The sequence below is a fragment of the Castor canadensis genome, chromosome 5 (assembly GCF_047511655.1).
Source record: "Castor canadensis chromosome 5, mCasCan1.hap1v2, whole genome shotgun sequence".
In the NCBI taxonomy this organism is placed as follows: Eukaryota; Metazoa; Chordata; class Mammalia; order Rodentia; family Castoridae; genus Castor; species Castor canadensis.
In genome coordinates, this window is record NC_133390.1 from 181,803,419 (window position 1) to 181,826,945 (window position 23,527).

Consider the following 23,527-nt stretch of genomic DNA (forward strand, 5'->3'; position numbering starts at 1 on the left):
CCTAGAGCTGCTCACAGGGCAAGGACTGGAATTTAAGGTCCGTGGGTTTTCTAAATGTAAGAACATAGGCATCATGTGGTGAACATTTACTGAGTTTTTTTTACTTGGAAACCAGGGATAGCCAGTCCCTACCATCTGAAAGGTAGAGTGGCTGGGCGCCAGTGGCTCATGCCAGTAATTCTGACTACTTGAGAAGGCTGAAATTAGGAGGACCACGGTTGGAGGCCAGCCCGGGGAAATTAGTTGGGTATCTAGAAAATACCCAAACACAAAAAAGGGCTGATGGAGTGAAGTGGTAGTGCGCCTGCCTAGCAAGCGTGAGGCACTGAGTCCAAATCCCAGTAACCGATTGAGCCCATCGTGGTGAGTGGTGTTTGCCTTGGCCCTGCAGAGCCTGGGAGAGTTGTAAGGTATCTTAGCTGTACGAGGACACAGGCCGGTACCATCCTGTATCCCTTGTGCTGCTCTAGCAGCAGAGACTGTCCATTCTCAAGACAGGGCCAGCTCTGTGGTCACAGGAGTTGGATAGCAGGCTGCAGGGTCCCTGGGGGCTTCCATTGGGCCGAAGTGCTCAGAGGCAAGAGGAAGGCTCCTGGGATAGGAGGTTCCAAGCATAGGTCATTTAACTAATACCAGGGAGTTGCACTTTCATTCTGTTTTTAGCGATGTCAGGTAGGCGCTCTTACCGCTTGAGCCACTCTGCCAGGCCTTCAGCAATGTCAGATGCACTCATGGCAGTGACTGGGAAGTCGTCTTCAAAATTAAACGGCTTTTGTCAATGCTACTGTTTCTGTTATTATCTGATAAGCAGGCATGTTTGTCATTATATAAATAAATGCCAATAAGATCAAAGGGGAGTGCTGGAAGGGGCTCTGGAGATGGAATAGCTGGTGACATCACCTGCTGATGGGTACCTACTATTTGGCTGGTGGGGCAAGCTGAGGCCCAGATGCGGCATTTGGTCTCCCTCCTTCACCCTGGGCTCCCCATTCCTCACTGCTGCCACCCAATTCCACCTCCCAGGGAGGTGTCAGAGGAAAGTAGACGGGATCACCATAGTGATGTTAGGTGTACATAAGCTCTTCCTGCAAGACCCATTTGATGGTGAAAACACAGCTCCTCCAGCCTTGGGAGTATAGCTTCTTCACTCCAAGTGTTGAGGTCCTGTGTCTGCCTGTGGACAGTCCTAGTCCCTGAAGCTGAGCCCTGTCTGCAGAGGGGACAGAACGTGCTCCCCCAAATTCACATGTGAGATCCTAATCACCCATGGTGATGGTGGTAGAAGGTGGGGTCTTTGGGAGGTAATTAGTGCCCTTTCTTTAAAATGCACCCCTGAAGGACCCTGTTCACATGTGAGTATAAAGCAAGAACGTGCTGTTTGTAAGCCCTCTTCAGAGAGCATCTGCCATGCCTTGATCATGAACTTCCAGCCTCTAGATCTGTGGGCAGTAAATTTCTGTTGTTTTATAAGCCACACAGTTCATGGTTATTTTTGTTACAGCAGCTTGAATAGTCTAAGACAGCCAGTGTTAAGAAAGCACCCAGAAAATAGGGAAGTGCTACAGAATAAGGTGTGCTTTGACAGGGAACAGGAGCCAGCCTGAAGGCTTCCATCAGCCAGAGCTGGAGCCATGTGAGCACCAGCAGGTGGTAATAGTTCTGGGTGATCAGGACATGGCCGAAGTGGTGTGAGTACTTTATCAAATAAGGTGGGAAAAGGACAATTCATCCTTACAATGGAATTCCAATAGTAAATATGGAAGGAAATAGAAAATCACCATAGTTTGTGGCAAGGAAAATCCCCTGTAGCTACTAAAATCAGTGGGCAAAATTTGAGGTGAAAAAGAATTTGCATGGTCTCTCCTAAAATGCTTATATTAACTTTCTAATACTGCTGCAACAAATTACCTCAAATTTAGTGGCTTAAAAATACAAGTTTTAAGCCAGATACCTAATCCTAGCTACTCAGGAGGCAGAGATCAGGAGAATCATGGTTCGAAGCCAGCCTGGGCAAATAGTTTGTGAGACCCTATCTCAAAAAAATTCATCAGAAAAAGGGGTTAGTGGAGTGGCTCAAGATGTAGGCCCTGAGTTCAAACCCCAGTACCGCAAAAATGACAGATAGATAGATATACAAGTCTTAACTGGGTGTGTTGCAGGAATCTCAAGCTGAGGCAGTTTAGCAGGAAGCACAGACCCAGCAAACTCGTGTCCGAAGGCTAAGCCCGGAGAACAAAGAGATCTCACCTTATATACCCTTTCAAGCAGGTTACAGAAGCAAAAACAAGGTCTAATCCATATATGGTTATTTACAATTTTATTGGCTACTTTACCCTAGTGTCACAGGATTTTCACCCTCCCAGTGCTATGTGACCCTCTCCACGTACAGATTCCTCAGGTTTTATCTCTCTGCAATGCCATCCCTACCTCTCTGCTGCTTCATAAGAACTCAGGCCTTCTTTGTTTCCTTCTGGTCCTCCCTGCTACAGGTGCAGTGGCTCATATCTGTGTTCCAGCTACTTGGGAGGTGGAGATCAAACAGAATCATCGCAGTTCAAGGCCAACCAGGGTAAAAAGTTAGCTCTTTCTAACTTTTGACCAATAAAACGGTGTGGTAGTATGTGCCTGTCATCCCAGCTACATGGGAAGCATAAACAGAGTAACAGTTCAAACTAACCATGGAAAAAATGCCAGAGTCTATTTGAAAAACATGACTCAAGCAAAAAAGGCAAGGGCTTGAGTATTAGAGGACTTCCTAGCAAGACAAATGCTCTGAGTTCAAACCCTAGTACCACAAAAAAAAGAAAACAAATACAAGTTTTAGGCCAGGCATAGTGGTGCATGTCTTTAATTGAGACTGAGACCAGAGAATTGTGAATCTGAGCCCAGCTTGGGCTACATAGTGAGACAAAAAATAATAATAAAACTAATGTTTATTCCCTTACTCCTCTGTAGGTACAAAGCAAAGCCTAGCTCACTGGGCTGAAATCCAGATGCTGCAGGGCTGGTGCCTACTTACAGGCGCAGGGCGGGGGCGGGGGGGGGGGTAGCTGTTTGCTGCCTTTCCTGGCTCCCAGTGAACCAGGCCACACTGCTGGCCATACTCCTTGGTTGGTGGCCCCTCCTCCTCCTCCAAGCCAGCTCTCCGGTCTCCCTTTTCCACTATTAAGGACCCTAGTAATTACACTGGGCCTGTCTGGATAATACACGAACTCCCATTTTAAAGTCAGCAGCCTGGCATTCTTAACTTCTTTTGCTGTACAACCAAACACATTCACAGGTTCCACAGATGAGGGTGTGGGCATCTTGGGGGTGATAATTCTGCCTTTTCAAGATTTATTAACTACAAGGGGAAAGATAGTAATTTTTGTGGAGAAACCAGGTCAGGTCACCACCAATGAGACATACTGATCCAGGATCACCTGTGAGGTGATCCTGTAACAGTGGCCACTCCTTTACAAGTTGTCCTGTGCAGAGTTGCTTCCCCTCCCTTTGCCCAGCATTCTAAAGCAAGCCACCTAAATGATTAAGATGCAAACTGCTAAATAATCTTTCTTTAGATTTACAAAGCCAAGAATATCTGGTGGCCTGCAGATCATATCGAATTGTATAAAAATGATACACAATTTGCAGAAAAGTAATATGTTTGTCTGAGAATTCAGGAGTTAGCCCTAGGTGGTGAGGCTGAGGCCTATTGTGATGTTCCAGCCAAAGAAAAAGAAAGACACACCCTGGGGGCCAAAGACCCTGCTTAGCATAGGAGCTTCCAGTCCCACTATACCTTCTTCCCCTTTTTATAAAAGCCCTTCTGCACCTGACTTCTCCAAGATGGTCTTCTTTTGGGGCATGATGGCTCCCCTATCTTCTCAGTTTTCTCTTGAATGACTTCTATCCCACCAACTCTCCTTTCCTGAGTATTGACTTCCAAGTGACAAGTAGTTGGATTTAAGTCTGCTAATGACCCACTGAAGGAAGCCACCATTTCTCTGGTACTCTTGCCAAGAACACATAACTCCAGTCCAGTTGTGAGAAAACATCAGACAAACTCAAAATGAGGAAATCAGCAACATAACCAATTCAAAAACACAAGGTCATCAAATAGAATGAGGACCTATCACAGATTGGAGACTCAGGAGACCTAACAGCTAAATGGAACATGAGCTCCTGGCCACATTGGTAGGAAATCTGGTGACATTTGCACAAAATCTTCGGTTCAGTTAGTGTGCCAATGATAAATTTCCAGTATTAATAATTATACTGGTTATGAAAGATGCCTATTAGGGGATACTAGGTGAAAGGTATGTGGAAACTCACTGTGCTATTTTCGCATATGTTTTAAATTAGTTTAAATAAAACTTAAACAGGTTTTTTTGTGGTTTTGTTTATTGGTGCTGGGAATTAAACCCAGAACCTCAGCTCATGTTAAACACTTAATTACCACTGAGCTACATCCCAGCTTCCAAAAAGCATATTTAATGACCACTGCAGCCAGGCACTAGGGTTTGAGGTAAACAGGATAAAAGAAACCCATGAGAGGCATCAGCAAAGCATATCAGCTGGTGAGAAGTGCAGAATGAGGAAGACTGTGGGTTGTGGAGAGGGAGTGAAGCTTTAGACTGACTTGTCAGTGGCCTCACTGACAAGGTGGCATTCAAGCAAAGACTTAGAGAAGCCAGGAATCAGGAAAACAGAAAACCCTATTAGAGACCAGATTTCCCCACTGTTCTACCAGTCCTTGCTAACTGGACTGTACCCCCAGCAGCTGGGGCACAAACTAGAAAGCTGGCTTTAGTTTCCATCAAGACCCACCCATGAGATGTCCATCCCAGAATTTAGGAATCCATATCACCTGGGATGTTTTGGTCTGAAAGCATTACCCCCAAACAAACTTAAAACACAGGAAATGTTTCCTCTTAATGGGGCTTGGAGGCAGGTGAGGACCATGTGGTGGCAATACCAGTTGCCTTGCTTTGCCCCCCTCCACACTGGGAGCCATCTACCTTAGTGAACACAGGACAGGGACGGCATCCCAAGCATACCCTCCCTGCAGCAACCCCTTCATAGTGAGTTGAACAAGGCTGGGTTACATGTTCATTTGTCAGGTACTGGGGCCACAGCACCCAGGTCACAAGGAAGAATGGGTGCTAGAGCTCAGCCGACGGAGCTGGTTTCAGATTCATACCACAACCAACTTTTGAGAAACCACCCCAGAGCTGAGGTGTGGCTCAGTAATGGAGAGCTTACCTGCCATGCAGAAGGCCCTAGGTTCCATTCCCAGTACCATCAGAAAAATTCTCAGGTTTTATTCTTGGTGCTAGGGATGGAATCCAAGGCCTCATACATGCTAAGTATGCATTCTTCCTCCAGACAACACACCTCCAGTCCCAGCTACCCTCCATAAAATTTTAAGATTGTAAGGGATCCTGTTGGAACCAAAATGGTTGAGAACTTTTTAAGAAGTTTGAGTTTTTCTCAAAACTTCTAATATATCCATAAAAGAGATGATTATGCAGTCATTAAAGTAATGGCCATGAAGTCATAGGAAGGTGCTGACATTGACCCATGGCATGCAGTTGGGTGGATGCTTGCAGGCGTCACCACTGTTGCATGAGCAGGTGACTCCAGGCAGAAGACTCTGTCTTTGCTGATTTGTCTCTGCACTTGGCAATGAGTCAGTGAATGTGCATTAGGTTATAACCAGAAAACAAGGCTAATGTCATAAACTATGCCCATTCTGTTTTCCTCATAGTGGACATTGTAAGGAGTAAACATTTTAAGGATTTTAAAAATAATGAACTATGGTTCATACACAAGATTTTATTGACTAGCTACAAGTTCTTATAGGGAAGGTTGAGTCCAAAGTCCATCACCATCCTCTGAAATGAAATGTCATATGTATAATACATATAGTCAATTAAAATTTTGTTGAATACACATATGAGTTTTTTAAATTACTAATTATGTATAGATGGTTGGCAACTTGGGATGGTTCAACTTACACCTTTACCCTGGTGTGAAAGTGATATGCAGTATGCATTCAGTAGAAACTGTACCTCAGATTTTTTTTTTTGGCATGTGTGGTGCTAGGGATCAAATCCAGGGCCTCATGCATGCTAAGCATATGCTATGCTGCAGAGCTGCACCCCCATCCTCTGTGCTTGGAGTTTTGATTTTGTCCTGGGTGTGATGTGTGGTAGGGTACCCTCAGATGATAGCTAGCTCCCATCTAGCCTGTGATCTCTAGCAAACACTGCTCCAGCATTGTGCTGCCAGCATTTTCTGGGTACAGGTATTTAATTTAATGAGATAGTCAACACCTTATTATAAAGTAGGCTTTGTGTTAAACAACTTGGCCCAACTGTTGACTAAAGTAAGTGTCCTGCACATGTTTAAGACAGACTAAGCTAAGCTATGATGTTCAGTCATTTAGGTGTACTAAATGCATCTTCAAGCCAGCCATCATGGTGCACACCTGTAATCACAGCACTCAGGAGGCTGAGGCAGAAGGATCAAGAGTTCAAGGCCAGTCTGGGCTATACTGACTACCTGCCTCAAAAAAAAGTACACTTTAATTTACAATATTTTTATGTGATGGATTTATCAGCATGCAACCCTGTCACAAGTTGAAGAGAGTTCCTACAGTAGTTGTTAGTGGTTGGATTGTGTCCTCCAAAAAGACATATTGAGGCCCTAACTCTCAGAATGTGACCTTATTTGGACGTAGAGTCTCTGCAGATGCAATTAAGATAAAATCATTACAGCAGATCCCAATCTAGTGGTGGTGTCCTACAGATACACACACAGAAGACAGCCATGTGCAGATGGAGGCAGACGTTGCACAGACAGACACAGAGGGTTGCCATCCTCCCCCAAGAACCGGGCACGTGCAGAAGGACCTACAGGTTTCAAACTGAGTGCAGCCCATGGCACTGACCAGAGCTGTGAGACCAGTCTTCTTTGTTTCAAGCCACCCAGTGTGTAATGCTTGTCACAGTGCTACAGGACACTGATGAAACTGCTGGAGAGCAAAGTTGTTTTCTTCAGCAAGGAGAAACACCAGTGGCCCCATCACCTTTCCCTGTCTCACTCTGCATAGCTGCACCTTACTGCGGACCACGCGTAGCACAGCAGGGCTGGGGGCCAGTCTGGGTCAGACTCTGTGCCCAGATGCTCTGCTGGACACCACAGTTTGAGAGGACACCCCCTGCAACCCCAGGCCATCAACAGCACTATCTGTGTCCAGAGCACACAGGATCACTGTCTTAGTCTGTTTTGAACTGCTATGACAGAACACTACCAACTGGGTAATTTATAAACAACAAAAATTTATTTTTCTCAGTTATGGAGGCTTGGAAGTCAAAGTGCCAGCGTGTTAGGACCCTGTCTTTCTTCTAAAGTTGTACCTTGAACATGCATCCTCCACAGGTGAGGAACATTGTGTCCTTGTGTGGTGGGAGGGCAGGAAAGACCCCCATCCCAAAGCCCTGTCTATAAGGCATTAATCCATGGATAAAGGTGGAGCTCTCCAGACCCGAAGACCCTCCCAAAAGGTCCCACCACCCAACACCATTGTCTGGGGTCAAGTTTCCAACACTGAACTTGGGGGTCTCATTCCAACCACAGCAGTGACTACAGGGAGAGCATCTAAGGTGGTTTTAAAAGATTTCCGTGAAGTCTGTGACACACCCCCTTCCCTTGGGTGTGGGTCATTCTTAGTGACATTCTTTTATCTTATTTATTTATTTTTTTGTCAGTACTCGAGTTTGAACTCAGGGCTTCACGCTTGCTAGGCAGGCGCTCTACCACTTGAGCCATTCCCCAGCCCCTGACTTACTTTCAACAAACAGTATGTGTATGACTTCCCAGCTGAGACGTTCAGGTGGCTTCTTTCTCACACTCCCAGATGGAAGGCTCACTCTGGGGGAAGCAGTGCCATGCTGTGAGCACATTCAAGCAGCCTGGTGGAGCATCCAGTCCTGCCAGCAGGGTTGGGAGCTGACCTTCTTTGAAGGGGTCCTCAGCCCCAGGCCAGCCTCAGGATAACGGAAGCCTTTGGTGACATTCCACTGTAGCCTCATGAGAGACTGAGCCGGAGCCATTTGGCTCCTGCATCCTGCCTTAAGGAAACATGAGTGATGTTTATATTTGGAGCTGCTATTGGGAGTGATATGTGACACAGCAATGGATGGTTCATACTGCTGTGACCAGCGTTCAAAGAAGCCCCACATAGCTTTTGCTCTCTTTTAAGGAAAAGTGTGGTCAGTTCGAAGGATCCCCATCTCCACCTGACATTGGAGGCTCGAGTGGTAACTGTCACAGACACCATCTGCCACTACCTGTTTGTTTTACCAGGCCCGCTCCCTGAAAGAACTAAGAAGCCCTGGCCTGTGATCAGTCTGGTCTTCTATGGTGCCAGGGGCCCAGGTGCTTATCTGGGGTGCACATATACCAGGTGCCCAGGCAGACTCCTCCTCATAAAATACTCCCAGTAAACCTCCTTGACTCCCTGCCACTCTTCTCTCCTGCATGCTTTTGATGTCTCTCTGCTGTGTCCTGCATTCTGATTGACTCAGTTTCCCTGGGGCAGAAGATGGAGAGGTGATATAACTGGATATGATATTGCACCTGGGGGTCACCAGGACTTCCCCAGCTCTTTCCAGGTGATTGGAAGTAGGTACCTTTCCAATGTCTGGGCAGAAGGCCCACACATGAGTCTGAGCAGAGGCACCGTGGACCTGCTAAATTGTGTTCCGCTTAGCAAAGTGTCCCCAGTGGGCACTTCAGCATCTGTTTGGGTCCTGGGGGACAGACAGGTCCTCAAGGTGAATCCGGATGTCTGTCTCCTTATTCTCTGTTACTCTAGGCCCCACCCTGGGTTCAGACCTGTGACTGTGAACAACAGCTGTATGATGGAGAATGGGAACAAGTCCACAGAGCTATGTGGCACACTCCCAAGGCCTACCAGCTACCCCATCCCAGGAAGACCAAAAGCCTAGAATCTAAAGACTCATTTGGACTTAGACTTCAGACCCTGTTCTCTCCTCAGCAGCAGTTGGCCATTAGAGTCCTGTGCCAAAAGGAAGTCCCTCGAGGGAGCAGGGGTGGCCCCAACAGCATCCATGTTCTTGGCCCACCCCACTCACAGAAGTAGCCTGACCCCTCCCCACCCATGGCTTCAGAGAGGGAAGTGGGCTCCTGTGGCATTTGCATGCTCATTTCTTAAAGCCACCATTGTCATCAAAACAATTCATAACCCTGAATCATCTTGTTATAAACAAGATTTAAACTGGTATCCATCTGGAGTCATATCAGTGCAAACACTGCTCATAGACAGTGAGCTCAGATGGTTCCCTGGCCCAACGAATACAGGACACACACTGGGCAGTGCAGCCATTTCTAAACATACAGGGTTTTTTTCTTTGTTCACTTGATGTAACTTTTAAATTCACTATGTGGATGCATGTTATACCAGGATTCACCTACGGGAAAGCTGCCATCCTCAAGAAGAAATTCACTTTCAGTTCCCTTTCCTCTTCCCCTTCTGAGTTCCACAAAAGCCACATGTGGGCACCACAGGGTTCCAATCCTGGCTTGTTCCTTCCTGAGGCTATCGTGTGGGGACAAGGAGAGGTATGGTAGGTACCTGATTCCCCTGACCCTCTACAGGGATCATTCTCCACCCATGCTCTCTGGCTGGACCCTGGAGACCATCCACAATGCTTTCAAGAGTTTTCTGTCTGATGGAAGCAGAGGGTACTGGGGGGCTACAGTAACCTGGTTTCTGGGGTCATGGCTCTGGGTCATGAAAGAACACATTGTATGTTGTCCTCATACGTTACTCCAAGCAGGTCAGCAGGGATCCTGCTCCTGGCACTCAGCTGTGGGGTGGGGCTGACATGGAGAAGAGGGGAGGGTACTGCAGTGGCACAGACAGGTAATACCCCCCATGTCCACACAGGTAACAAAGGCCAGCACTGGGCATCTGGAAACCCCTGGGCTGATGTCAGGAAAAGGACCCAGCCTAGGAAGTTGTTAGCAGGACAGGCCTAGAGCCAGGCTTCCCACCTTCTGGTAAGGAATCCCAGGGTGGATGGGGTGTAGGTACCCTGGACAGGCTTGGAAACCCTGACCCTTGCAGTATCAGAATTTTCAGGCAGCTGGTCCTCCCTAAAGAACTCCCAGAGGTACTGTGGCTGCCACTCTCACACACCTGGCCACACCTACCAGGAAGCAAGCCTGGAAGTTCAGTATCCAGGAGAATTATTGAATCTGAGCAGAGGGCAAGAGGAAGGGGACAAGACTCCAAAGGGTTCCAAGGATGAGGTCTTGTAAAGGTGACTGTAAATCCTTGAGGGGCAGGAGCACTGGGACTATGCCACACAGTGCCAGGGCTACGATTTTTTCCAAAGGTTTATACTTCTGAGTGGGTGGGGGCAGCAGGGGGTGTTCAGGCTGCCCACAACTCTAGACACAGCTCAAGGGTCCTCAGTGGAGAATGTCTGCACCCTGGCAGACTTAGGTGGGATCACACCCTTCCCTGTCTCTACCCCAGCCCCACTGTGGCCCCAGTGCAATGACCACAGGCTCTAAGACTCGCCTAGGGTGCTGCTACTCAGGCCAGGTGGCCTCAGAGGATCCCTATGCAACCACATGAAAGAGTGCTGTGGCCCACCCACCACTCTTTCACACTCTGTGTGAAGCTCTGCTGCACACAGGCTCCAGGGCCAGCTACACACAGTGACAGGGAGAGTGGGACCCACCTGCCCTGGGGTCCTCAGCCCCCTGTCCCGTGTGGAGCTCCTCCCTCATGGAAAGAAAGACAGATACTGTTGTCCTTGCCAGTTGGCAGAGTGGGGGACATGCCCTCATGTGTAAGTTACCCTGGACAGGCCTGGGAACCCTGACCCTTGCAGTAACAGAATCTGCAGGCAGCTGGTCCCTGACCAGACAACCAAACATAAGAACGTTCGTGCTACTGCCACTAGATTTATTAAGGTTGCCAACACATTCACTAAGAGGGCCGCCAAGAAGGGACCCAGACACACCTGACCTGGTGTCTGAACTGGGGGACCATATCTTGCACCCAGGGGACTCCTCCAGGGAGAGCCCACTGTCAGACACGCTACAAAGACCGGACAGCTCAGAGTGCGAAAAGAAGCATGAAGCTGGGGGTGCCAGGGAGGGAATCGGAGCAGGAACAAAAGTTGCACCTAGACAGAACTGAACAAAACAAAACCAAATCCCGAATGTGTTCTTGTCGCTGCCAGATCCAGTGCCCCTTAGCCGGACATCTCCTCCCGCTGCTCCTTGTTCCTGCGCACCTCAGCCGCATGCAGCTCCTGGAGAACAAGCAGGGGGCTTGAGAATGTGGCCGAGAACGCGGCTGACTCCAGGTACATTGTGACTCGGGGAACTTGCAGGTGTCCTCACACTCGGGCACTTCCAGGAGAGTGCGCAGTGACCCGGCCAAAGGACAGGGCTCTGAGCGGGAAGGGGGAGCTCCTTGACCCCCAACTAGAAGCAGCTCCACCACCTCCAGGAGTTGGTCTCTGGGATGCACTTCAAATTTCATTAATGTACCCATTTGTTATGATTATTGACTGTCCCACCAGAACGAGTGCGCCCAATAAATACCAAAAAAGCAGCCTGCGACGCAGTGCCGGGCCCCGGATGCGCCCCCGGCCACAGTCACCCCACCTCCATGAAGCCCCGCCCCCGCGCGCACCTTTTCGCGCAGCCGCTCGCGCAGCGCCGCCAGGTGCGCCTCGCGGATCTCCTTGCTGAGTTCCATCTTATAGTTGAGCTTCTCCTCCGCCAGGCGGCTGAAGTTGTTGTTCTCCTCCAGCGCCTTGTGCAGCACTTCGCGCTCGTGCTCGCGCCGCTCCGCCAGCTGCTTCAGGACCTGCGCCTCCTGCGTCTGCGCAGGACCAGGGGCTCGTGAGCCGCTACCCAGACCCCTCCCCCGCGAACCCCTCCCGCCCCGTGCCCAGCCGTCACCTGTGCTGACCTGGTCTCCAGGACCTGCCTTGGAGACGCCCTCAACCATCTCCAGGCTTGGCAGTCGGACTCTGTCCCTCCTCCGCTCCCCATCTGACAGCCCCTACCCACGCACATGTCCTGTTCTGCCCAGTGCCCACCTAAGACCTCGGGCCTACACTGTCCTGCTCTGCCCTGATGCTCACCCACGTAGGTCCTAAAACCTCCGGTCTACATTGTCCTGCCCGCCCTGTCCTGGTTTCCCTAGAACCTCTGGGGCTCTGGTACTGAAAGTTCTGCCTGTGGAGCGACCTCTCCAGTCCCAGATGAACCAAAGTGGCTTGCCTTTTGCGTTGCCCTTGGCCCCAGAGCTGTCCCTCTCCTTGCTGGCCTGAGAACCTCCTATGCAAGGCAGACCCTGTCCTGTGTCTGACCCTCCAAAGCCTGGAAATGCTGAAGAAGCTGGGCAAGTTAGGAACTATGGGCTGCGGTGTCTCCTCCCATCTTCCTCAGACTTGGCTTGCTGAACTCAGAACAGGTGTAGATGAAGACCACCAATCCTAGCTCATTAGATGCTCAGTGATGGTGACAGGTCCCCAGGGATCTGGTAAGGAACAGGGAGGAGTATGGGACTGCTGGCACCACAGTGTCCTCCTGCCCTGCTGGAGGAAGGGCTGTCTGTTGACCCCTGGGAGGAAAGCAGAGAGCCAGGCTCCCAGGGGTAATTAGCCATCCTGGGCTAGGCCTCCTTCTGAACACTGCTGGGTCCCCACACATGCTCTAGTCTTAGGATTAACCCTGCTGAGCCTGAGTCCTGCTGAACCTAGGCCTTGCTGCACTAGGACTGAGTGGGCTGTCCAGTGGGCTTGAGCTTCAGGACTTCACTTCTCAGATTCCATCTGCTCCCTGTTTTTCAGTCTCAAAGGGGCCGCTGTGAGGAGAAGGAGTGTGAAGTGGGCCTGGAGCCCGCAGCCTCTTCTCCCAGCACCCCACTGAACTTCTCAATGGGCTCCAGCTTAGAGTCTCAAATGTGAGGTCCTTCTCACTCCCCTTCCCTAAAAAGAGTGCCAACCCCAACCTTATGTCTCCAGGGCCCCTCCTGGGGAACATGACTTGATTCCCCACCATGACCAAGGGTGTATGGTTCCTGTCTTCCTCTGTCTGGCACCATCTTGGCATCCTTTCCCCCATCTCACTCCACTCTCTCAGGATGTCCAAGGAATCATGAACTGGGCACTCCCCAGCCCGATGTCCTGCCCAAGCAGAGGGCCTGGAGCATCTTGGTCCCAGGCAGGGATGGGCACCTGTCCATCATCACCCAGCAAGGCCTCCTGGCCACCTTTGCCAGGACTCCTTGTGAGGGGTTCCTTGCCTTCCTTCGCTCCTCAGCTGCCTCCAGCCTCTTCTGCAGCTCCTCCAGGGAGGTATCCTTCCTCTTGGGGGGAGAGGAGAGCATGGGACTCTCCGGGGACAAGTCAGAAGGGGACTTGAGGATGACCTCGAAGCTCTGGCCAGAGGCCCGCTTGTCCAGCTGCTTCACCTCCATGTCTGCAGGGTAAGACCAGATGGGGGCCTCAGGAGGCCTGGCTAGAGGATGGGAGCAGGGTGAGGGGCCTGCTCCCAGCAGTCAAGGACTGAGGAAGGGGTGTGACTGCTCATGCAGAACTCCCAAGCCTGGCCCCTTCCTCCCAGAACCATCCCCTGCAGAAGCCACAGCCTTCACAGAGGCCACAAGAGGCAGGAGAGGTCAGTGCGCAGGCCCTGGCCAAGCAGAACCAGCAGCAATATGGGTACACTCACCCCCATACTGGTAGATGGTGTTGGGGTGAGGCTGTGAGTAGAAGCAGGAACAGATGAGTGACAGCACGGACAGCTCCTTCATCTTCTCCTTGTAGGCTGTGGGTGTGAGGCCAGGGTGAGCAGGTACCATTACCTGAACCCTAGTCTACCTAGTCTCTTTTTTTCATCTCTCTCACCGCCTCTAGAGTGTCTCCCTGTGAGACACAGAGCTGTCTGTCCTGATGTGTATCCACACCTCTGACTCTCCTTCGGCTCTGGAATTTGATGCAGGGTACCTCCCTCCCTGGTTTGTCTCTGCTTCTGTCTCTTAATCTCTCTCCCGTCCATCTCCCCACCCCAGCATTTGTTCTTGGGTTTTCTGTCTGTCTCGTTTCTCTACATTGTTTTTTATATTTGTTTGTTTGTTTTGAGACAGTTGTGAGACCTTAGTAGCCCAGGCTGGCTTGGAACTCGTTATGTAGCCCAGGCTGGCCTCAAACTCTCAATCCTCCTGCCTCTGCCTCCCAAGTACTGGGATTACAAGCATGTACCACTATGCCTGGCTTTTCTCATCTTTTCCTCTTTCTCTATGTTTCTCCCTGCCTGCTGTGGTATGAATGTTTATGTCCTCCTGAAATCCACATATTGAAATTCTAACCCATCTGTGATGGTGTTGGGAAGTGAGTAGGTCATGAGGGTGAAGCCCTGCTGGATGGGGTTTGTGCCCTCCCAAAATAGGATCCTGTGAGCTCCCTCCGACCTTCCAGCATGTGAGACTACTTCTATGAATCAGGAAGCAGCCCTTACCAGACAACTACTGAATCTGCCAGCATCTTGACCTTAACCTTCCAGTCTCCAGGATTGTGACAAATTTCTTTTGTTTTGAAGCTACCCAGTCTAAAGTATTTTGAAATATCAGTCTGAACAGAATAAGACATTTCTATTTGACTTCTATCTGACTCTGTCATTGTCTTTGTGTTTTTCTATATCTCTGGTCACATTCCTCTGACTGTCTCTTTCTCTGAGTGTACCTCTCTGTGATTATGTATTGCTGTGTATCTGTCTGACTCTCACCTCCCCTGGGGTACTTCCTCCATCTCTTTCTCTCCTTCTCTCCAGCTCAGGCAGACAAAATTAACCTGGGGCCAGCACAGTGACAGATCCTTCCACCATTCCTTCATCTTGCTATGTTTCCAGGCTGGCCTTGAACTCCAGGGCTCATGTGATCCTCCTGCTTAGGCCTCCCAAGGGACTAGTGGCATATGCCACTGTACCTAGCTGAGCAGTACTTTTTGAGCTGTAGACTTGGGTGAAGCCCTCAGACCCTACTGTTTCCCCACCCCCTATTTACCCTGAGGGTCATGTGGCTACCCTGAGGTGAAACTAGGCCCTTGCCAGATACACACTCACTGCCCTTCTGGATAGGCTTGGGCCCCAGGGCCAAGGACAAAAAGACAGGAGCTGTCCATTTAGCACCATGGCCCACCACTTGCTCTTCTAGATCAAGTGCTCACCAGCCAGTGTCCCTATGTCCCTACTACTCAACCAGATAAGGAAGTGAGCCTGGTAACTGATTCTGACCCGTTATGGGAAAGGAGAGACACTCACTCTTAGAATGGAAATAATCTAGCTGTTCACATCACAGTCCATTTGCTGTGAGCCAACTCCATAGTAGACATGTGCGCCCACTGTTTCAGTAATGCCCAAGAATCTTGTGGGCCCAATACAGTTACTCCATTCCACAGAGATGACACTGGGGCTCAGCTTTCTGGGTGACATGAGCAACATTCCTCAAAGTGCAGTTCTAGGTAGTCTGTGTTCCTCCTGCCATGTTGGCAGCTCCCCAAAATTAGGGGCCTTTGAGATACATGCAGCAACCTCCCCAGCTAGAAAAATAGGCCCAGATCTCCAGGGAGACACTTTTAGAAGAGGGAATCCAGCTTAAATGCTTGATTATCTGCCAGCGTTTTTTTCGAGGGGATGGACAAGAACTTGGACAAGCATTTAGATAGACGAGAAACTTTCTGGTCAGGTTTCACACAAGATGATGCTTTAAATTTCTTTGACATGAAATGGGGAAAAGAGTTAGTGTAAAAACAGGACCAAGGCAGAAATGATCAAACCATTCATTGTGTGCTGGGTCCTCCCACAACTAGTACAGAGAGTGCTCTTATTTGACCTAAATTCCCTGATCCCTATAGGGAGGAATCCCAGCGTGGGCCAGCACAAGGGAGAACCTCTGTGGTGAAGAAGCCACATGTCTTGGTCATTGTCTTCAGGAGCCTGGGGAGAGAGGTAGACAGAGGGGGCAGTTTAGGGGGGAGATCAGGAGGAGGGAAGCCTGAAAAGGGAGTTTGGTCAGACTTGTCAAGTTTTATTTTTTCACAAGCAAAATCTATTCATGAATAATTTGTGTTGTTAAAGATTAATTCAACAAAGAAGGCAGAGGAGAGGGGCATGTTCCAGGCAATGGCCATGAAGAGTTAGATGGTTTAAGAGCCAGCTGTTTAGCAACATCAGGTCAGGAGACATAGAGGGCATCCAGAGAAGCCAGGGGTGGCCAGGCCTGTAGTCAGGAGGTGACAGGAGGGCAGGGGTAAGAGAGGGTCTGGGCTAGGGCAGGACAGACCTGGGGTCTGGGAGAGGCCAAGAAATAGGGGACTTGGCCTCTCTAGTTCTGACCTCTCCACCTTCTTGTCAACAGACCCTAGCCTCCCAATCCTGAACTTTCAGATTCTTCCTCATCACTCATCCAAAACCCTGAGTGGGTTTGCCTTACAGGCCAGGAACCTGGGGCCTGACATCTGCTCAGAAGCCCTGTTTGTGCCTGAAATGTTCACAAGGAAAGTTGCTGCAGATTCATTTTAGACGAAGAACAAGTTTAAGCACAGCACTTAGGAGGCTTCCCTTCCAGATAACTGTCACCTCAGCATAGGGGAGGCAGGCAGGGATTTGGGAATTGATGCCAGTATGAGCAATATAAGCACCTGCATTATCAGGAGAGAAGAAAAGGATGGGGGTGGGGAGTGACATAGATCAGAGTTCTCTCAAGTCATAGCTCAGGGAACAAATGTCCAACTGGAAAGTGAGGTACCATGTCCTGTAGCTGCAGACATGGACACACCTCAGCATCTCGTGTCATGGAGAGTCCCTGGTTTGGTTTCTCCCAGGCTGATGGCCCACAAGGAGCTTCCTTCCCAGAAGAATGGTCCTCAAGGAGCAAATGGTATTGGTGTCCACAGGAAGAGTCTGGGAGTGAGGCCTGCTCTGTGATCTGGCTGCAGGAGGCAGAGCAGGTTGGAGGGGACCAGACAGTAAGTGAGGAACTGGCAAACTTTGGAGGGGGGGGGAGAGAGAGAGAGAGAGAGAGAAAGAAAGAACAAGAGGAAGCCTGGCATGGGGCAGGTAGAGGGTGGGGCCACAGAATGAGGCAGGAGGTTGAACCTGTATTTTTGCAGCTGGAGTTTACAGTGCATGTCTCCCCACATGGGAAAACTGAGGATCTGAAAGATTAAGTAGCTTGGACAAGGCCCCACAGCTCAAAGTTAGACTCCAAGTTTTATAAGGAGCTGAATCTGAGCCAGTGTCTAAGAAAGCTCAAGGAACAAGTGGACAACAAAAGACAAGTAAAAGACAAGTGATGCCAAGTCTTCCAAAGTAAGGCTCAGTAGAAGCCCATGTTGCCACACCTTAAGGGGAAGAAGGCTCAGGTACCTGTCAGTGGGCTCAGATTTGTGGCCAGGCCTCAGTGGGGGAGAGAGTCTGGGGGGGCAGCTCCTGGCCATGGGAAGGACAGAGCTGCCCTCAGGGACCAGGGGTATCTCATTCTGCCCTTAACTTGTCCCAATATCTGGGTGGGATGTGGATGAAACCCAGATGGACAAGACTCCCAAACAGGATCAGAAGACGGGTAGTCAGTGGCACGTGGTCCCCTTCTGGACAGATACAGAAGTCCTCCGGGCCTAGGAGCGGGATTACGGCAGGACACGCAATGGGGGTTGGGGGGCAGAGTTTGCACCAGAGGCCAAAGCAGGTGCGTGGGAGAACCGGGAGGGAGAACCAACTGAGTCAGGTAGTTGACAGTGGAGATCCGCCCCCAGGGCGGAGGGCGGAAAGAGTGCGGTTCTTGGACTGAGGGGCTGATGGAATGGAGGTAGGGTGCCGCCCGCCCTGCCATTGCAGGCACTGAGAAAAAAAGGTGAAGCTGGCTAGGGCAGGGCGTCCAGTGTGAGGTGTTGCTGAGCCCTGGGTTGGCGGGGGGTTCGAGCGGCAGCTCCCGGGCATCCAATATCCTCTCGGTGTCAACCCCCTCCGCCAGAGCTCCGCACTTGGTGAGGGATGGGGGGATGGGGTGGCTGCCTTCGAGAGCAGACCCCTCCCAGCCATTAAAGGTTTGGAAATGGCAGCAGCCCCTCCCCCACCCAAACCCCTCGGCCCAAAGGGCGGTGGCTTTTCTGACCAGAGCAGGTGGCCCTGGCGTCACGGAGGGTAGTCCCGGAGCCCACAGTGGTTGTGGTGGGTGATGGCCACGTGAAGGGCGAGTGCGGCCCCCTCCCCCTCGCTCCTAGGCTTGAGCTGGCCCCTGCCCGCCATTGGGGCCACTGGGGTCGGCCGGGCCCGGCTGGGGCTCCTGCAAAGGGTCCCGCCCTCTCCCCTGGTCCTCCGCGAAGGCGTAGTGGGACGGAAATCTGAGGTCGCGGGCGCCTCGGGGGACCTTCCCACGCACACTGCGGGTGCGCTTACTGCCCGGGTCCGCGGAGCCACCCTGCGCACCCCGGCCTGGCACCGCGGCGCGCGAAGGGGCAATGCGCCCCGGCGCCCGACTGCTCCACCGGGCTGCAGCCCAGGGCGCGGCTTCTGCCCGGCGTCCCGCAGCGCTGCGGACCCCGGACCCCCAGCTCTTGCAGGTCCGGACCAGCCTCGCAATGCGCAAGGTCCGACACAGGAAAATCGAGTCGGTATCGGGTCCCTGCGTTGGGCGAGGCCTTTGCTCAGACAATGGCCTCTGCTTCCAGACCCATCGCCGCCCCAGGAAGCCCGGGGCCCCGGCGCCTACCGGACATGGTGCTGGCCATGGTGCTGGCGGCGGCTGTGGCTGCGGAGGCCAGAGAGATGCGGGCGGCGGCTGGAGCTGCAGTCGGCAAATGCTGCAGTGCCGGGGAGGGGAGGGAGCGAGGGAGGGCGCGGCGGGAGGGGGAGGGAGAGAGGGATGGAGGGAGGGAGGGGGAGAGAGAGAGAAAGCAGTGAGCCGGGCTACAGCCGTCAAAGAGGGAGGCTGGTGGGAGGGGAGGAAAAGGAGAGAGAAGAGACGCAGTAGCCGTTCATGCTCATCCTCCATCCTCCGACAACCATGGTTCTTTCCCCTAACTTGGCTTTGTTTGGGGGATGTGGAGATAACCTCCATTCCCCAGAATGGGTGGGCCAGAGGCAAGGCTGGAAGGCAAGTCCCATAGTCAGGGTTTAGTAGCAGAGCTCTTGACAGAGGCTGCTGGAAGCTGGGTCACTGAGTCCAGGTCTATGCTGAAAGAAGGGATTTCATTGTCCGGGGGAGGTGGACACTGGCCTGGATGGGCTCTCAGGGGTATTTTCTCTGGATGGCCAGGTTTTGGGCAAAGAAGAGGACAACGGGGCCGGGGGGGGGGCGGGGGTGAAGCCTAGAAAACAAGGGCTTTGAAGTGATACAAAGGCAAGTCCAAGCCCAGCTCTGAGATTCTCTTTTATTTTTTTTAAGTGTGCAGGAGTGGGGTGAGGTGAGGTGGGGGTCAGGGGTGGGAGGTGGAAAGGGGTGGTGGTGGTGGTGAGACTGGGTTTTGAACTCAGGGCTTTGTGCTTGCAACACAAGCATTCTACTGCTTGAGCCACACCACCATCTATTTGATGGAGGGCAAGTTTCTGACCTCTCTGGACCTGTGCTTCTTGGATATAAGATGAAATGACAATACCAGAAGGTAGAGGAGAGGAGATGTGGCAGAGCTGAGTGTGTGCACTTGGCAGGGAGCACCTGTTCTGTGTGGCACATAGGTGGAGTGTCACTCCTGTTTCAGGAATGGAGCCACTGAAGTCAAGAGGAAAAGGGCTTGCTACACAGAAATTAGCTCATAAGGCCAGGAGTAAAACCCTGGGGCTCCTCAGAAGACTTGCAGAGAAATGAGACAACTCAAAAAGGCAAAAGTCAGGAGCAAGCCTAAGGCCCAGGTCGGCCTGGAGCAAGCCCAACAGGGTGTTAGGACAACTTCATCCAGCCCCCAGACTCCTGCCCCATGTGCATGCCTGGCATCATCCCCGGGATTTAGTGGTCAACTTTCTTTTATTATTATTATTTTGAAGAACTGGAGTTTGAACTAAGAGCCTTGCATTTGCTAGGCAAGTAGTCGGATTTGATATTCAGGATTAGTTTTTTTGTTTGTTTCTTTGTTTGTTTTTGTGGTACTGGGGCTTGAACTTAGGGCCTACATCTTGAGCCACTCCACAAGCCCTTTTTTGTGATGGGTTTTTTTGAGATAGGGTCTCATGGAAATATTTGCCTGGGCTGGCTTCAAACCACAATCCTCCTGATCTCTGCCTCCTAAGTAGCTAGGATTACAGGCGTGAGCCACCACACCAGGCCTGTGTTCAGGGTTAGGTTGCATTGTATGGCACAGAAGATTTTATGAAGGAATATCATCTGGTGGGCCTGACCTAATTACAGGATCTCTTTAAAAGCAGTGTTTTCCCTAATGGTGAAAGAAGCTCAAGACAAGGAAGATTCTCTGTTGCTGAGATGAGGGGCCAAATGGCAGGGATATGAGAGCTGCTTCTCAGCTGCAGCCAGCAAGATCTCAGTACTACAATCACAAGGAAGTGAATTCTGCCAACATGAATGAGCTTGGAAGCAGGCTTGCCTTCTAAGCCTCCAGACAGAACTCAGTACAGCTGACAGCCTGATTTCAGCCTTGGGATATTAAGAGTTGTGAGCTGATACACAGAAGTTGTCTTGAGCTGCTTGCTGTGTGGTGAAAATTTGTAATGCAGACACATCAAACTGATGCAGACACACAGAGTTGTTTCTGGGTGTACACCATTCATTGGAACTCAGCCCTGGGAGGGAGTTGGAAGAGGGACGAAGCACACAAAGCTGTTCTAACAGTGATGTTGAGACTAGAGGAAGCAACCATGTCCCCTGGAGAAGTCACTGCAGCTGTATATAGCCAGGTACTGTCAGTATCCTTGCAGCTGCAGGTGCTGGAGCTCAGGTGCTGGAATCAAGAGGAGCAATTCCGTCTTATCCCTCCAGTCTTCTCTTATGGATGGAGGTAGCATTCATCCAGCCAGGCTCAAGGGACTGTACTGTCTCAGACTCACCTTTGGTATGATCTCTCTCTCTCTCTCTCTCTCTCTTTTTCTTTGTGGTCAGCACTGGAGTTTGAACTCAGGGCCTTATACTTGCTAGGCAGGCACTCTAACACTTGAGCTACTCTGCCAGTCCCTTTTTTTGTGTTGGGTATTTTTGAGCTAGGGTCTTGTGAACTATTTGTCTGAGCTGGCTTTGAACCATGATTCTCCTGATCTTTTCCTCCTGAGTAGCTAGAATTATAGGTGTGAGCCACCAGCGCCAGGCTGGCACGTGCTCTCTTGAATCTGTGTGTCCTTGTCTGGACACTGGGGACCAGCTCTGTTGATAACCCCTGGCATAGTGCCAGGCACATAATAGGTGTACACAGCGTGCATAGTAAATTTACTGAATGTTCCAGTACATCCAAGGATGGTACCAGTCCTTGGAGCAGATTTTGACTTCTCACCAAGGTCAGCTGCAGAAAGTTCATGAGCAGCTGTTTCAAACATGTTTATTATGAACTGTGAGTTTATAGATTAGACCCCCCACATGGGTCTCCTGAAACTAACCCTGGCCTCCAGTAAAGGCCTCCAGCTGTGTACCTCAGAAGGACACTCAGATATTCAACAAACTTCTGTTGTGTTTACTATGTGGCGGGGCAGGGAATATATAAGCAATAAGAGGACAGAGCACAGATATAGGAGTCCTGGCAGTCCCAGGTTGTGAAGAACTCCCTGCAACAGCCAACAATGAGCAGGCCCTTGGAGCCAGATGCAAACTTCCTTCCATTACAGTCTTCTCCAAGTGCACACACCTCAAGGCAGGCATTATTTTACTTCTGGATGAGCTGTGGCTCTTACACTCACCTCCTCTCCTTGCTCTAGCCTCATTGGCTCCTTTGAGCTCCTCACACCCAGACACCTTTCAGACTCTCTCAGTGCCAAGGGACGTGACTTTTCTCTTTCTGTTGCCAAGCTGGTCTGAAGGGAAGACTTCTTGGGCCTCTAGTCAAAGCAGCCCCCTCCATAATATCTCCCTTTCTTACACTCATCACAGTTGGTAACCTAGTCCTGGTTCACCTCTATCTTGCGATCCAGTTGGCATTCTGTCTACACTGAGAGCCCCTCCAAGGTCTGCTGGAGCAGACATTCAATTCCAGTTTGCTGACTTGGTCCAGATCCCTGTGCCTGCTGAGTGAGACTTTCTGTGGTCAGTCTCAGTTTCCCCATCCCCTCCTCTTTCAGGTTAGGTCCAGTAGAATGGCTTTAAATTCATAGGAGGCTATGTGGGCTGCCTTAGAGCCTCAACTATGCTGTGGCCCTGAATCAATCCAGGCAACTCACAAATCAGCTCAGCGTCTTGGGAGTCCTCAGCTCCACTCCTAGCTCAGGAAGTTGCAGGGTCGCTGGGTCCTGGCCTCTTCTTCCTTATGTCTCTTGGTGGCCAAAACCCATGCTCTCAGGTGATGGTTGGTGTGAGGTGGTTGCTCCTCCACAGGCTTTGGGCAATACACTAACCATTCTATGCTCTTTTCCACACATGTGAAGGATGGATAATGAAAGAATTTATCTCAAAGATTATCAGGCACATAAATGGTCAATGCATACACAGATGGTACTGAAACCAGGCTTGGTGCCCACTCAAATGTATGTGGCTATCACATCTTCTCTAACTCACTTGAAAAGTTGAAAGTGTCTGAGATAGACAAAAACAAGTGCATAGGACGTGTGCCAGGGTGTCAGGGACTGTCCCAAGCATAGAAGGAGCATAAGGACACACCTACCATAAGCAAAACACATCTGAACGTTAAGACATCCAAAGAGAAGCTCTGAAACAAGCATTGACTCCAGAGTGCAGCCACTGCAGCATCAACTTCTTCTTGACCTTTCGGGACAAGCTGGGGTTGCCTGAGACAAATGTCTCTGACTCCAGGCTGGCTCAAGGACCACGCTGGCCCCTCTCCGGGGTGCCCTTTGTGCTAGATGCTGGGGATTCAGAAGGACCTGCTCTGACCACTGGAGGACAGTAAAGGCGCGAATCTTGGGCAGGGGACAACCATTTGCAGATTTTATGGCAGGCTCAGATTCCAGCCGTAAAAAGATGCCTCTTTCTAGGAGAGGGCAAGACCCACGGGAAAGCGAGTAGCCCGTAAAGTTATGTGGCGAACTGCGGTGGCCCGGCCGAGACAGGTCGTAGTGGTTGTCATCAAAGTAAGAGGAAGCGATGGGACCAGCCATAGGGCTGCTCAGCTAGACGGGCCCCCAAGACTGAGGAATGGTTTCCTCCCGGAGCGCCAAGCAGCGGACCGGAAGTGGGGGCGGAAGTGCAGCGTGAATAGCGGCAACCGCGCATCTTAGCCCGCGAAATCCAAAGTCAGCTGACGCGGAGAGCGCGGGGACGGTTCCTCCCCAGGAGTTGGCGGGTTTCCTGCACAGCCGGGATTCTGAAAGGCAAGACAAG

At 50.9% G+C, this 23,527-nt stretch overlaps 2 protein-coding genes across 12 annotated transcripts in view; one reads left to right on the forward strand and one right to left on the reverse strand.

The window, feature by feature from the left end:
- Positions 1–10,970: 10,970 nt before the first annotated feature.
- Stmn3 (stathmin 3) lies at positions 10,971–18,957 on the reverse strand. The gene is made up of 5 exons (XM_020161005.2): positions 18,812–18,957; positions 13,777–13,872; positions 13,349–13,524; positions 11,726–11,917; positions 10,971–11,339 (listed from the first exon to the last, which is right to left on the reverse strand). The coding sequence occupies exons 1-5, from the start codon at positions 18,828–18,830 to the stop codon at positions 11,280–11,282; spliced, it is 543 nt and encodes a 180-aa protein (XP_020016594.1). The 5' UTR covers positions 18,831–18,957; the 3' UTR covers positions 10,971–11,279.
- Rtel1 (regulator of telomere elongation helicase 1) overlaps positions 18,600–23,527 on the forward strand; it is a 41,213-nt gene continuing 36,285 nt past the window's right edge. For 7 of the 11 annotated variants that reach the window (XM_074075149.1, XM_020161046.2, XM_020161043.2 and 4 more), the window contains exon 1: positions 23,368–23,517. The gene's annotated coding sequence lies outside the window, so the exon portion shown is untranslated. Of the gene's footprint in view, positions 18,690–23,366; position 23,527 lie in introns of those variants that run through there. The other 4 variants (XM_074075155.1, XM_074075154.1, XM_074075150.1 and 1 more) reach the window with 4 other exon arrangements.